General features: G+C 49.9%; 1 protein-coding gene across 1 annotated transcript; it reads left to right on the top strand.

Annotated features, from left to right (window-relative positions):
* The first annotated feature begins 3,979 nt into the window (after nucleotides 1–3,979).
* CKAP4 (cytoskeleton associated protein 4) lies at nucleotides 3,980–13,942 on the top strand. Its single transcript, XM_031016700.3, has 2 exons — nucleotides 3,980–4,767; nucleotides 11,476–13,942. The coding sequence occupies exons 1-2, from the start codon at nucleotides 4,288–4,290 to the stop codon at nucleotides 12,799–12,801; spliced, it is 1,806 nt and encodes a 601-aa protein (XP_030872560.2). The 5' UTR covers nucleotides 3,980–4,287; the 3' UTR covers nucleotides 12,802–13,942.
* Nucleotides 13,943–15,458: the final 1,516 nt, after the last annotated feature.

Below are 15,458 nucleotides of genomic sequence, written 5' to 3'. Positions count from 1 at the left end.
ACCTGGAACAGACAAGAGGCAATCAACATTAACAGAGGCTTTCTATTTAGGCATTCTAACCAACATGCAAAAAGCCAAGAGGGTTGCAGGCTTACAAAGCTTGACCTTATAATTTATGGGGCATGCGGTACGAGGGAGTTCTGAGGCATTTTTACACAAGCTGGATGAAAGGATGAGATGTCTCCAGCTCCCCCTCTTCTCCGCCCACATTCCTGACCATCCAACACACTTTAGCAAGGAAAAGGGATAGAGGAAACAAAACCAGGAGGAAAAGCAGAAGAGAAACTCCTCTAGATTCATGCTGTGCTCAGAAACTGGAGTAGGAGAATGGAAGTCTCCAGGAAGAGCTATTGATCCCTTCCTGCCCTGGAAGATGCACTTCCATGACTGTCCACCATCCTCCTCCTCTGGGTGTAACCGAACACCATGGTGGAGCCACACTTCAGAGAAACACACTGCTTGCTTTTAACGTTAAACACATCCTAGCCTGTGGTTTGTAAGCCACATATGGTCCTGGGAGCCCCAAGAAATAATGATGAAAGAAAATCGTTGAAATCTGGACACAGAAGCTCTGTGAAGCTATACTTTCCCTCAGTGACTCTGCAAATTGTATTAGCTGTCCAATATTCACTGAGCATTGCCATATGCCCAGTATCATATGGTGTCTCTTGTCTAATCCGCATAACAGCAAGGTTGTTCTTTTTTTTTGGGGGGTGGAGTGCAATGGTGAACAGGGCTCACTGCAGCCTTGACTTTCCAGGCCCAAGTGATCCTCTCACCTCAGCTCCCCAAGTAGCTGGGACTACAGTCATGCTCCACCATGCCTGGATAATTTTTTTTTGTATTTTTTGTAGGGACAGGGTTTTGCCTTGTTGCCCAGGCTGGTTTTGAACTCCTGGGCTCAAGCAATCCATCTGCCTTGGCCTCCCCAAGTCCTGGGATTATAGGTGTGAGCCACCACACCTGGCCTAGTGAGGTAGCAATTACTCCTGTCTTATAGCTGAAGATACTGAGGTTCAGAGAGGTCACACTCCAAAGTCAGTCATGGAGCTGAATTTGAACCCAAGTCAGTCTATTCTATAGCCTGTGTCTTAACCATTGTATGTACTATCTCCCAGAGAAAAAGAATGAGAGGGAAATGCTGAAAATATTAACAGTCCCATCGTCCTACTCTCTATTCATTCATTCAGTGCTCAGTAGAGGTAAAAATTGAGAAACCGTCCATTCTCATATCTGGCCTACAGTCTGCTTTTTTTTTTTTTTTTTTTTTTTTCCTGAGACAGGGTCTTGCTCTGTTGCCCAGGCTGGAGTACAGTGGTGCCATCATAGCTCACTATAACCTTGAACTCCCGGGCTCAAGTGATCCTCCTGTCTCAGCCTCCTGAGTGCCACCACATCCAGCTAATTTTTTTTTGGTGGAGTCAGGGTCTTGCTGTTATCTAGGCTGGTCTTGAATTCCTGGCCTCAAGTGATCTTCCTGCCTTGGCCTCCCATAGTGTTGGGATTACAGGTGTGAGGCACTGTACTTGGCCTGGATCAATTTTTAAAACTTTAAATATCATTTAATTATTTTTGATAAGGATCAGATGACTATTTCTCTAAGAAACAGATTAATAAGACAGGTCCTTAAAGATGCACCTTACAGAAAGGGTGACCCTGAAATCTAGAGGAGTTTAGGGATACTTCTCAAGGTCACACACTTTGGTAGCACTAAAGGAGTAGGGCTCTTGCTTTCAAGGCCAGATCTTGGCAGCAAGCTGCTTTACCAGTTATCACTGCCTCTGCCCCTAACATGGAGAACTGCTTGAAGGGGGATAACCTCTTTTTGCGCGCTAGAGATTTTAACAACACAACCCGAACTCAGCTGAATAGTTTTTAAACAAGGTTCTTGTGATGAGTGTCTTCTGATTTCTTCTGCTGTCTCCCCGCCCCACAGGTCAGAGACCTGTGCCCTGTTGAACCTGGAGGCTCCTACAATAGCTCCTGGTATTTAGCTGGAGTAGGGTGTTCCTCTCTGTCTGGGGCAGATGGTTGTATTTCTAGTCCAGAACCTGCTATAATTTACTCTGTCCTCCCACACTAATAGTGATTCTTCTATCTTCCAGCTTGGCTTCTATAGCCTTCTGCAATCTGGACCCGCTCCACCCAGTTCATCTCTTTCTTCTCTACATGTAGAACACACCCTCATGGCCAACAGGTGTCCTGGGCTCACCCCATTTCCGCCACAGAAATATCCTCCCTGCTCTCCTCATATGCAAATCATTCTTCAAGGCACTGCTCAAGGTCTTTCTGCCCCCAAAGCCTGCCCATGTACAGGCCAATGGTTTGCTTTCCAAATCTCTTTACATTTATGTTCCCAATTTACCTAAGTTAGCCCTCAACAGGTTTCTGTATATATCTCCAAGTGTAGTGCAGGCTCCTTGAGGGCAGGCACACAAGTGTTCATTCATTCACTAGAGGCTTTTAGCAACACCTTATAAAGCGAAAAAGAAGGAGAAATATAAACTATGGTTGCTTCCAGTCCTCAGGGAGGGGAGACATACCTGGCACACAGTGGGCCCTCAACAAAGGTTTGCTATATTGAACTAACATATATGCCTCTCGTTGCAATTACTTGCTAAGTCCCATGAGAGGTATCAAATGGTGTTATAGGGAAAGCATCATCAAAGAGGTGGCATTTGAACCCTATAGGCTTTAAGGGCATGGTTTTGTCTTTGTTTACAGAACTGGGAGGAGGTTACAGACAGAAGAAACAGCATTCCTACTACACACAGTGCCAGGTGCACACAGTGCCAGGCACACATCACTCACCAGGAACTGGGGAAAGCAGTGGAATTGAGTGAGTTCTGTCCCTGCCCCGGCACCAATTAGACTGAGTGAGTGGGCAAGCTGCTTAACTTCCCTGGGCCCCCGTTTCCTTCCCATTCTGAAGTGATTAAGCTGCACAGACTTCAGAAAGAAGCAGACTGAGTGAGGTTCGAATGATGACTATATATGACCTTGAGCCAATCCGAAGCCGGCTCGCTCAGTCTCAATTTCCTTCCTACAAAATGGGTAAAATAATTTCTACCTCACAGGGCTTTTGTGAGATTTCGAGAACATATGTGAGTCGCTAAGCACACAGCCTGGCAATACTAGATTTCCTTTTACAAAAGTAGGGGTGAGAACCCTGATCTGCCTCTTTCTGTGTGGCTGCTGCTGCCTCCGCAGCACCCATCCCAGAGGCTGTCAGGAGCAGGGGCCGTGGACAAACTTCATGACCCCGAAAGAGAAAACAGAGCTGAAGGGGCTTCGGGGGGAAAAAGTAAAGAGCTGGCCACAGCAGGCTAACTTGGCTAACGGGGACACTCGGTGAATGCGTCCCCTTGAACAGACTTACCGCAGTCGAGAATCTTTGCTAACTCGCATCAACCATGCCTCCCAAGCTGGCTGCATTTTGGACAGCCTTTTGTGCCTCCGCCTTCAAACCCAAGGCAAAGGACAAGGCCCAACCCCATGGCGGGCTGGGAGAGTGAAAGCAGGGGGATTCCCCCAATTCCCAGCGGAAAGGAAAGGCGATCTGTTCCCACCCGCTGACTCCCACTCCCGGGGCCAGGGCTCCTTGGGCGCCCCCCTTCATTTCTCTCCTCTCCGCACAGGTCGGGAAGGGAGGGGGTCGCGCTTGGCCCGCGGCGCAGGTTCACCCCGGCTTTCGTCCCTCCGACCCCGCCTGGCCGCCCATCCCCGGCCCCCGTCGACCCTGCTCGGCCGCCCCGGCTGGGGTCGATCTCGCCCTCCGCCTCCAGCCTGCGTGGAACCCGCCGGGCCGCCAGCCCCACCTCGGCCGCCTCCCCTCCCCTCCGCTCCGCTCTTCTCCCCTCCCCTCGCGGCCACCTCGGTGCCCACCGCGGCCTCCGCAGACCCCGCTGGGCCCCCGCCCCGCGCCCAGCCACCCCCGCGCCGGCTTCCCGGCCCCCGTAGACCCCGCCCGGCCCTCCCTCTCCGGGGTCGTGGCGGCGGGGAGGAGGGGCCGCCGGGCCGGCGTGCGTGGCAGGCTCTCCCGGCTCGGCTCGCTCGGCCTCCCTTACCGGGAGGCGGGGTCGGCGCCGCGGCGGCGGAGGCAGGCCCCCTCCTCCCGCCTCCTCGGCCCGGCCTCCTTCCCCGGCCGCGCGTCCTCTCGCCGCTCCGACGCCAGCAGCGCCCGCGTGCCGCTCGCCCAGTCCCGGGGGAGCCCCTGCAAGTTTCCTGGGCCGCGCGCCGCGCTCGCTCGCCTCCCAGCCCGCGGCCCGAGCCGCCGCCGCGCCCGCCATGCCCTCGGCCAAACAAAGGGGCTCCAAGGGCGGCCACAGCGCCGCGAGCCCCTCGGAGAAGGGTGCCCACCCGTCGGGCGGCGCGGATGACGTGGCGAAGAAGCCGCCGCCGGCGCCGCAACAGCCGCCGCCGCCCGCGCCGCACCCGCAGCAGCACCCGCAGCAGCACCCGCAGCAGCACCCGCAGAACCAGGCGCACGGCAAGGGCGGCCACCGCGGCGGCGGCGGCGGCAAGTCCTCCTCCTCCTCCTCCGCCTCCGCCGCCTCCGCCGCCGCCTCGTCCTCGGCGTCCTGCTCGCGCAGGCTCGGCAGGGCGCTCAACTTTCTCTTCTACCTCGCCCTGGTGGCGGCGGCCGCTTTCTCGGGCTGGTGCGTCCACCACGTCCTGGAGGAGGTCCAGCAGGTCCGGCGCAGCCACCAGGACTTCTCCCGGCAGAGGGAGGAGCTGGGCCAGGGCTTGCAGGGCGTCGAGCAGAAGGTGGGTACCCCCGGCCCCCCCAACTGTCCCCATCGACTGCGGCCTCCGGACCCACGGCCGGGCTTCTTCGTGCTTCCCGACCGGCCCCTAGCGCTGCCTGCCCAGGCCCGGAGGCGGGAGCCGGCCGCTCCTCCTTGGCGGGCCCTGGCCTAGACACCCCACTCCATGCGGCCCCCTAGTTCCGAGGCAGTCCCCAGACCCCCTTTGTTAATGGCTGCGGAGGAATCGGCCCCGAGGGATGGGCCGCCGCGAGGATGGCCAGGCCCGCCTGGCAGGGTGGGCCAAGGGCCTGTCACAGGGCATTAGCGGTGACCTGTAAGGAAGCCGGCAGGCTCCGGGGAGTCCATTCTTTCTGGATTAGGAACCGCTGAATGGGCAGAGCTGTCTGAAAAGGAGGTTGGAAGGGAAGCCAGCGCATCCCTGGAAGCCTCAGGCAAGGCCCCACCTCAGCTCTGCCTGTGGGAGACATCCGAGCGGGGTTTTTAATAGACCCGGAGCTGGCATTCTTACTCATTTGCAGGTCCAAATGAAATACCATCTATCTTTAGGTCCCTTGTCCTGTATTGGACCAGCCTGCCCAGGTGGGCCTTTGACGTAGTCCTACTTTAGCTTTTTTGGGTTTTCTTTTGAGAGGGAGTCTGGCTCTGTCGCCCAGGCTAGAGTGCAGTGGTACGATCTCAACTCACTGCAACCTCTGCCTCCCAGGTTCCAGCGATTCTCCTGCCTCAGCCTCCTGAGTAGCTGGGATTGCAGGCATGTGCCACCATACCCAGCTAATTTTTTATTAGTAGTAGAGACAAAGTTTCACCGTGTTGGCCAGGCTGGTCTCGAACTTCTGACCTCAAGTGATCCGCCTGCCTCGGCCTCCCAAAGTGCTGGGATTACAGGCGTGAGCCACTGCGCCCGGCCCTACTTCAGCTTTAAGGGAAGAGGAGGGCCAAAAATACTAGATCATACTGGTGAATAATACTTCTAGCCACATTTTATGGTGTTTAGAATGCTTACTCACTCACATATTATCTAATTCTTATAACTACCCTGGGAGGGAGGACTAACAGTTTTGATTTCATTTCCCAGAGCAGAACATTGAGGTTTAGACAGAGGAATGAGTTGACAAAGTCCCCAGCTGGTGAGTGGCAGACACATGAGAATGTCTAGGCCACTGCCCTGTTCGTTAAGGGTCCACAGGGGTCCATTTCAGGTATGGATGGACCCAACTCTCAAGGTGAAGGTGCTTAGCTTCCACCCTTCTGTGGTTTTTCCATACCAAGTACAGCCCCTTTGATCTCATTCGCCCTCCACTATGTCATTGCTCAATGAAAGTTGGTTGCAAGACTGAAACAAAAAATCCCGCCACTTCTGATCCCGGAACCACTGCCTCCTTTTCCCAGCATGCTGTCTGTCCTGCCAAGTTGCTCTCTGCTTTTGTTGAGCGTGCAGGACCAGGAATTTCCTCTTAAGACTGGCAGAGCATGGCCGGGCGTGGTGGCTCACGCCTGTAATCCCAGCACTGTAGGAGGCCGAGGCGGGCGGATCACCTGAGGTCAGAAGTTTGAGAGCAGCCTGGCCAACATGGTGAAACCCTGTGTCTACTAAAAATACAAAAATTAGTGGGGTGTGGTGGCACTTGCCTGTAGTCCCAGCTACTCAGGAGGTTGAGGCAGGAGAATTGCTTGAACCTGGGAGGTGGAGGTTGCAGTGAGCGGAAATCCTGCCAGCGCACCCCAGCCTGGGTAACAGAGTGAGACTCCGTCTCAAAAAAAAAAAAAAAAAAAAAAAGACTGGCAGAGCAACTGGAATGAGTCAGCCTGCTAAATGCTGCAGGCCAAGGGAGGTGACTTTTCTAAGGGAATTAAGTAGGCAGTGCTGCTTTACCTATCCTGAATGTCAAACCATTAAAAAATAGACATACTGCTGGAGTATAATGACTAGCCTCTGTTTCTTCTCTTTCATCCACCTACTTACTAGTCAATCATAATATTTATTAAAGTCTGATAGTTGCATGGCTCTGTGTAGGCTTTGTGGGAGGGTATGAAGGAGCAAAAGACACGAATCACTTGTGCAGCGCATAAGGAGGTGTCAGTTGAGGGTAACTCCTGTGAAAGTTCAGAAGAGGGAGGGTGTGGAATTTCGCCTGTATCCCGGTGGCCAGGGTAGTGCCAGCCATCTAGCTGGTGATCGATAAATGTTGAGAGAAGGACTGTGATGAACACCGTGGCAGGGGCACTATTTTGAGCATGTTTGAGAGAGAGGAGGTGGCTACCCTGCCAATGGCAGAGTCACATATAGGAAATTGTGAGAGAGGGTGGGTTGGAAGTTGAGGCCAAAATAGGGAAGGTCTTGAATCCAGGTTAATTCTCTGTGCTTCTCCCTGCCCCTCACTTAGTCCCTTCTTTTTGCTTCTCACCCCTTCTCCATCACAGCTATGTATATAGATCACTTTCTTCTTTGGGGCTCAGTTTTCCCATCCACACAATGAGAAGAGGGCTCCATCCAGACTTTTAAGAATCCTCATGGCTCTAAAATCATTGAAATAGTGACTTCTCTGTTTTTTATTTCATATTTTATATTTCGTAGAGACAGGGTCTCACTCTGTCACCAGGCTGGAGCGTAGAGGTGTGATCATAACTCACTGCAGCCTTGAGCTCCTGGCCTCAAGTGTTCCTCTTGCCTCAGCCTCACAAGTAGCTGGGACCACAGGCATGCACAAGCACGTCCAGCTATTTATTTATTTTTAAAATTTTTGGTAGAGACAGAGTCTTGCTGTGTTGCTCAGGCTGGTCTCAAACTCCTGGGCTCAAGCAGTCCTCCTGCCTTGGCCTCTCAAAGTGCTGGGATTACAGATGTGAGCCACTGTGCCTGGCTGACCACTTTTAATTTAGTAGTGTAATCAAACTATAATTTCATGTGTCATATTTATGGTGCACTTATTACGTGCCAGGCACTATGCAAAGCGTTTGAAAATGCATCATCTGCTGACTCTCACAACAACCCCAAGAGGTAAGTACTATTATCAGCCCTCTTTGACAGATGAGAAAAGTGAGAGGCTAAGTAACTGAGCAGTGATATAGCTAGTAAGTGGCTGGGCTAGGATCCAAACTGTTGTCTAACTCCTGGAACACTATTAACCACTCCACTATTTAGCCTAGTACATAGTAGGTGCCCAATAAATGTTCCATTGACTTGAGACTCAGAACATGGCCAGAACAGTGTTAGGATTTGCCATAGAATGTGGCCACTCTGTCTGTATCTTTGGGGTGGCCAGTAAATAAATTATTTTGCATTGAGGAACCAGTTGTGTTTGGTTCTCTGACAGCCTAAGTTTGAACCCTTTTATAACTCTTGGTTACTTGTTGGGGGGTGGAGTTTGGTTCATAGCAGGGAAGTATACTTACAGTATTCATAATTACTGTTCACTGTGGGTCAGCCATGCTATTAAATGCTTTATAGCCATGATTTCTGTTCTCCTAGCCACCCTCTGAGGCAGGTATCATTGAGTAGCACCATTTTGCAGATGGGGCAGCTGAGGACTGGCTGTGTAACTCATTCAAGGTCACACACAGACCATAAGTTGTGTAGCTGGAGTTGAGTGCCCACCTGTCTCTTGTTCTCCAGATGGTCTTGTTATTGGAGAATGGCTCAAATCTTCTGAATGACTGTAGCACAGGCAGAGAGGCAGGCCTGTCCTTACCCAGAGGATTCAGCAGGCACAAGTGGGTCCTGGGCTTCGGAAAGTGTTGGCAGTTCATCTCTAGGCCCTCTGAAGAGCCTGTGTTGCCCTGGCAGATCCAGCGTGACATAAAGCAATGGTAGGAGTAGGCTTAGGCCTGGTAGGGACAGTTTAATGAGACTAGGACCTATTTGTGGGAGAGTGAGCTCCCTGGTCATATTTCTTTGTTTTCTTGTCTAGATTCTCTGGCTAAGGAGTCAGGGCTTCAGGAGTTGGCAGTCTCTCTTCCAGGTACTCAGGGCACTTTGAAGTCAGTGCCCCTGCCTGAGCATATCACATACTGGTTGAGAGCTCAGGTTCTGAAATCAAGCATTTTGGGATTTTAACGTTTGAGCCTACCACTTACCAGTTTCCTCATTAGTAAAATGGAGATCACTGGGAGATACCAACTCATGAGATTATGATGAGGGTGTAATGAGATGATGTGTCTGAAGTCCTTTGTATAGTTATTGGTCCATCACAAGTGTCCGGTTGAATGTCAACCACTGCTAACACCCAGTCCCCCCACCCTAGGGTGTAAACTTGAGGGTAAGGATCCTAGCCATTATTTCATCTCTGGCATCTTGCCTGTTGCCTACCACTTAGTGGGCGTCCCACATTTGTTGGGGGAACAGATATTTCCAATGCATATTGATGATAATGAGTTATTTGCACATAAAGATGCACAACTCATAGTCCCCTCAGTAGGGGATCACCATGTTCTTTTTTATAGTGTTGGGGGTTGGGTATAATTTCTGTTCTAGTCTCCTTCCTAACCATTTGTGAAGAGCCAGCCCAGGTCAGGGCTGACAGGGATCAGAGGAGACATGGACCAGCTCATCAGGCTTTGCTTGAATTCCCTCATTCTGTGATTCCATCAAAAAACACTGGATGAAAGCCTGCCATGTTGAAGGTACTGTGCTCACCTGCTCACACCTCTGTTCTGAGTGCTATGCTTAGAACAGGCAGACACTGTGATTTAATAACCTAGTTTCAGAGATGGGCTCTCTCCAGTACCTTCACAGAGTGTCTTTTAAGACTCAGGTTGTATTTGGTTGGGCAGGGAAATTGTCCAGTATTCTGGAGCCCCTGAGAACCTTATTCTAATCTGCCTTAAAACAGACTGATGGAGCTAGACAGCACTTTAGAGACCTATTTGCTATTGGATGAGGAGCCTGGGACTCGGAAAGTGAATGTGACTCTTCATGCTTACAGAGCTGGCTACTGGTGGGGCTGGCACGAGAGCTGAGGGGTGTTGTTCACATCCCACTTCAGTTTATCCTCCTGCCTTTTGGCATGGGCTGAGGATATTTCTAGGAATCTGCAGACTTACCAGGTGCTTCAGAAGAAATGGGAAATAATCACGATGATAATAGCTGCCATGTATTCAGTGTTCACTATGTGCTGGGCACAGTTTAAGTACTTGATATATTATTAATTCACTTAATCCTCATACAGACAATCATATGAGTCCGGTACTGTTTTCCCATCCTTCAGCTGAGGAAACCAAGGTACAGATAGGCTAAATAACTTCCCCAAGATCACACTGCTGGAAAGTGTTAAAGTTATGATTTGAACCTAGGCAGTCTGGCTCCAGAGACCGTGCTGTTTTATTTTATTTTTTAACTTTTTATCATGGCAGTGTTCAAGTGTAAACAAAAAAAGAACAATATAATGAACCCCAGTTTCAAGAATTACTGATGTTTTGCCATTCTTTTTTCATTCCATCAGCACTCCTCCCCTCTGCCATTTTTTTTTTTTTTGGCTGGAGTTAGAAGTCTGACTGTGAACCACTCTCTTGTCCTATGCGTGCCCAGCCTGGTCTCCCTTCTTCTCCAGATGCTGTTGGTGTTGCATGGCCATAGCACAGGCAGAGAGGTTGTCCTGTCCTGAAGCCAGAAAATTTACTAGGCAGAAGTGGGTCCAGGGCTTCAGAAAATGTTGGCAGTTCAGCTTTAGGGCCTCTGAAGAGCCTGTGTTGTCCTGGCAGATCCAGGGGATAGTGAATTAGGAATTAGTTTTAAAATGAATCCCTGGATGACATTTTTAGTTTACCCAAAGCATTTTAGGATTTATTTCCAACTGATAAGGGTTCCTTTCCTCTCCTTCTCTTTGTACTCCTTTCCCTGTTTGTTTTAACAGAACACAGCATATCACACCTAACAAAGTTTACAGTATTACTTGAATATCATCTGACACCCAGTCCAGAATCACAGTTCCTTGATTATTTCAAAAATGGCTTTAAAAATTTTATTTATTTATTTTTAAATTTTTTTGTTGTTTTAGAGACAGAACCTCACTCTGTTGCCCAGGCTCAAGGCACTCCTGGGCTCAAGGCAACCTGTCACTTTAGCTTCCCAAGTAGCTGGGACTACAGGTGGACACCACCAGGCCCAGCTCAAAGATGTCTTTTTAACAGTTGGTTTGTTCAAATCAGGATCTATAGAAGATCCACACATTATATTTGATTGAAAAATTTCCTAAATTTCTTTCAGTCCGTAAGTTTCCTGCTTTTCCTTCTTTTAAAATGCCACTTAGTTGTTGAAGATCCTGGTTCTTTGTCCTGTAGAATTTTCCACATTGTGGGTTTGGCTGATTGCATCCTCACGACATGTCTCTTCTGCACGATGGGGACTTGATAGAGTCAGGTTCTTGTTTTCTGTCTTTTCCCTTTTTTTTTTCGCAACAGCATTAAAGGTGGCACCATGTGCCACCTTTAATGGTTATTAATCCATTTATTACCAGGTTATTAATCATTGTGCTGTCCAGCCTGATTAGTCAGGCCTGGGTTATAAATCATCCCTGGAGCACTAGGAGGGGACCCTAGGCTTGGTCCTCAAAACCATATGGACTATATGTGGAAGGATGTTTCTCCAAAGGAAAATTGTGGTGCCATTCTGGAAAAAAACAGGACCTGGAGGCTGGGCAGACAAAAAAAGTTGTATCATGTGAAACTCATCAGCTCTTCTCAGCAATTAACATCTGGATTTTGATTACAGGTGCAGTCTTTGCAAGCCACATTTGGAACTTTTGAGTCCATCTTGAGAAGCTCCCAACATAAACAAGACCTCACAGAGAAAGCTGTGAAGCAAGGGGAGAGTGAGGTCAGCCGGATCAGCGAAGTGCTGCAGAAACTCCAGAATGAGATTCTCAAAGACCTCTCGGATGGGATCCATGTGGTGAAGGACGCCCGGGAGCGGGACTTCACATCCCTGGAGAACACGGTGGAGGAGCGGCTGACGGAGCTCACCAAATCCATCAACGATAACATCGCCATCTTCACAGAAGTCCAGAAGAGGAGCCAGAAGGAGATCAATGACATGAAGGCAAAGGTTGCCTCCCTGGAAGAATCTGAGGGGCACAAGCAGGATTTGAAAGCCTTAAAGGAAGCTGTGAAGGAGATACAGACCTCAGCCAAGTCCAGAGAGTGGGACATGGAGGCCCTGAGAAGTACCCTTCAGACTATGGAGTCCAACGTCTACACCGAGGTCCGCGAGCTGGTGAGCCTCAAGCAGGAGCAGCAGGCTTTCAAGGAGGCGGCCGACACGGAGCGGCTCGCCCTGCAGGCCCTCACGGAGAAGCTTCTCAGGTCCGAGGAGTCCGTCTCCCGCCTCCCGGAGGAGATCCGGAGACTGGAGGAAGAGCTCCGCCAGCTGAAGTCCGATTCCCACGGGCCGAAGGAGGACGGAGGCTTCAGACACTCGGAAGCCTTCGAGGCGCTCCAGCAAAAGAGTCAGGGACTGGACTCCAGGCTCCAGCACGTGGAGGATGGGGTGCTCTCTATGCAGGTGGCTTCTGCGCGCCAGACCGAGAGCCTGGAGTCCCTCCTGTCCAAGAGCCAGGAGCACGAGCAGCGCCTGGCCGCCCTGCAGGGGCGCCTGGAAGGCCTCGGGTCCTCAGAGGCAGACCAGGATGGCCTGGCCAGCACGGTGAGGAGCCTGGGCGAGGCCCAGCTGGTGCTCTACGGCGACGTGGAGGAGCTGAAGAGGAGTGTGGGCGAGCTCCCCAGCACCGTGGAATCACTCCAGAAGGTGCAGGAGCAGGTGCACACGCTGCTCAGTCAGGACCAAGCCCAGGCCGCCCGTCTGCCTCCTCAGGACTTCCTGGACAGACTTTCTTCTCTAGACAACCTGAAAGCCTCAGTCAGCCAAGTGGAGGCAGACTTGAAAATGCTCAGGACTGCTGTGGACAGTTTGGTTGCATACTCGGTCAAAATAGAAACCAACGAGAACAATCTGGAATCAGCCAAGGGTTTACTAGATGACCTGAGGAATGATCTGGATAGGTTGTTTGTGAAAGTGGAGAAGATTCACGAAAAGGTCTAAATGAATTGCGTGTGCAGGGCGCGGATTTAAAATCCAATTTCTCATGACCAAAAAGTGTGTGGTTTTTTCCCATGTGTCCCCTACCCCCCAATTTCTTGTCCCCTCTTAAAGAGCAGTTGTCACCACCTGAACACCAAGGCATTGTATTTTCATGCCCAGTTAATTTATTGACAATGTTTAAGTTCTCTGCTTCTGCATTTGGTTGGTTTCCTGAAGCGCAGCCCCTGTGAATAACAGGTGGCTTTTCATGGATGTCTCTAGTCAGAGAAAAATGATAAAGGCTTAAATTGAGGATTAACAGAAGCAGATTAACCTCAGAAATCCTGTCTGGCTGGCAGATTTCAAGTAAAAAAAAAAAAAAGGTGGGTTGGGGGGACCCTTTTCTTTCTAGTTGTCTTTAAGGAAAATTAATTTTACTTTTTTTTTTGTACTGGCCGAAATTTTTATGAGATATCTCTCACTTGTCTTCCACTTTGAACCGGTTAAAGCTCATAGCTGTCAGCTCTGAATGAGGAGGGGAGAAGCCCCTGGGTCTTTCTTTGAAAGGAATCCGCTGCTTGAGGGCTGCCTCCCTCATGGTGTGCGTGTGGTTTCTCTTCCTGACGCATCTTGTGATATCAGAGGTAACTATGCAAAGCATCCAGACGGTTCTGAATGTGAAGCACTACACCCAGCAGAGTCCCGGTGCCCTCTGTCCCCGCTGCCGGCCCATGTTCTCTCTCCGGAGGTCACCAAGGAATGCACAGGTTTAGACTACCAGAAAGGGGAGTCCTTGGGTTCTTCCAAAAAATTCGTGAGGAGAGCTGTCTACAGTGGAATAGGGGGTCTCCCTGGGGAATGCAGGCCAAGTCCTTTTATTTTAACATGATGTCCGTGAAGAGGTTTGCTGTCTGGGCAGCCCTGTCGGCAAGGAGCGTGCATACTGCATTTCTGTAATTGTTTGCTGTATCTCCCTTCCCTCTGAGCTGTATTGTTCTTTAATGGCTGTCTTGCCCTTCCAAAAAAAATTGAAAAAAAAAAAAAAAAAAAACCCCGAAAAGTAAAAAAAAAAAAAAAAAAGTTTTGTTTAGTTTACTGTGAAATGAACTGTATGGCTTATTTACAGTATTTTTAATTCTTAATAAACACTTGAGCTTTGTTATGACTTTTCCAGAGTGGTTACATTCTGAGAATTTTGTAATTATGATGTGTTTTATTAGCACGTGGTATAAACGATTAGCAAATAGGTAAGTTTACTATTTTAAGGCTGTTTTTTCTTTTAATTCTGAAACCAAGATGGCCTCACTCTTGGGCCGGGGACCTCCTTTGATGGACCGTTAGCAAGTGTGTTCAATGATTACTTGTCTCCAGCTCTGTTAGCTTCAAGCACAGGATCTCAACCCTCACTACCTATTAGAATCTTCCTGGGAGCTTTTAAAAAATGCCTGGGCCCTGCCCGCACAGTTGCTGATTGAATAGGCATAAAGAGGCTGGCACTGTTTTTTTTTTTTTTTTTTTTTTTTTTTTGAGACAGAGTCTCGCTCTGTCACCCAGGCTGGAGTGCAGTAGCAGGATCTTGGCTCACTGCGAGCTCCGCCTCCCGGGTTCTGGCCATTCTCCTGCCTCAGCCTCCTGGGTAGCTGGGACTACAGGCGCTTGCCACCACGCCCGGCTAATTTTTTGTATTTTTAGCAGAGACAGGGTTTCACCGTGTTAGCCAGGATGGTCTCAATCTCCTGACCTCGTGATCTGCCCGCCTCGGCCTCCCAAAGTGCTGGGATTACAGGCGTGAGCCGCCGCGCCTGGCCAGCACTGGTATTTTAAAGGCTCCCTCTCTGATTTTAATGTCCAGTCAGGGTTGAGAACCAGTGTCTCAGACCATCTGAGTGACCTTCAGCCCTAGTGCACACCTGGGCTTGTTTCCTTCCCTGGATCGCCTTCCACCCTCCACCCAATAAAAACCACATGCTGTTTATTGAGTACCTGTGTGCCAGGTCTTGTGCTCAGCATGCATAATTACCTGTTATTCCTTCTTATAGTCCCCCGAGGTAGGCAGTATCATTTCCCATTTCACAGAGGAACAGCAGGCTGAGAAGCTTCATACAAGATCATTTATTACGAAGTGGCAGGGCTAAGCTTTGGACCTCATCCTTGCTCTAACTGGGACAGCATCCTCTACCGTCCACTGATACCAGTGCAGGTCCATTTGGCCTGTGGAATATCTGTCCTGTTCCAGAGCCCGAGGCTGCAAGAGATTTCTTCTTTCCCACCTAGGGAGCAGAGGGTGGCTAGGACCTGAGGTCCTGTGGCTTGATGTCCCCCTTTCTGGCTGAAAGGCCCCTCATCTCTGAATTGCTGTCAGTCACTCTGGGTCCCTCAAAGCTTCACAACTCAGAGCTGGAAGTTTTTTCCAAAGCAGTTAGCGAATCAGGACAGGCTCTGTAAATAATTTCTATTTTTATTTCAAAACTATTTTACTTTTTATTTTAAAGTCTGAAGTATTGACATGTATGCTTTAAATGGCTACTTTCATCCACTTGGGGAGGGTGCGGAACAGCATAAAGTCGCAGGCATGGAAAAAATTACATTCATTTCCTTCTCAGGCCAATTGGTTGCATTGAGTATGTTCTTGCTGTTTCTCCTGTTGTCATTTCTGCAGTTGCTCATCTCTGACTATG

This window comes from Gorilla gorilla, chromosome 10, assembly GCF_029281585.2.
Source record: "Gorilla gorilla gorilla isolate KB3781 chromosome 10, NHGRI_mGorGor1-v2.1_pri, whole genome shotgun sequence".
Classification (NCBI taxonomy): Eukaryota; Metazoa; Chordata; class Mammalia; order Primates; family Hominidae; genus Gorilla; species Gorilla gorilla.
This window is presented reverse-complemented; position numbering and strand designations above follow the sequence as displayed.

Excerpts from the sequence above, each read along its gene's own strand:
- CKAP4 (XM_031016700.3), top strand. The coding sequence starts at position 4,288 with ATGCCCTCGGCCAAACAAAGGGGCTCCAAGGGCGGCCACAGCGCCGCG. Across the intron at positions 4,768-11,475 it reads TGCAGGGCGTCGAGCAGAAG|GTGCAGTCTTTGCAAGCCAC; the intron begins GTGGGTACCCCC and ends TTTTGATTACAG.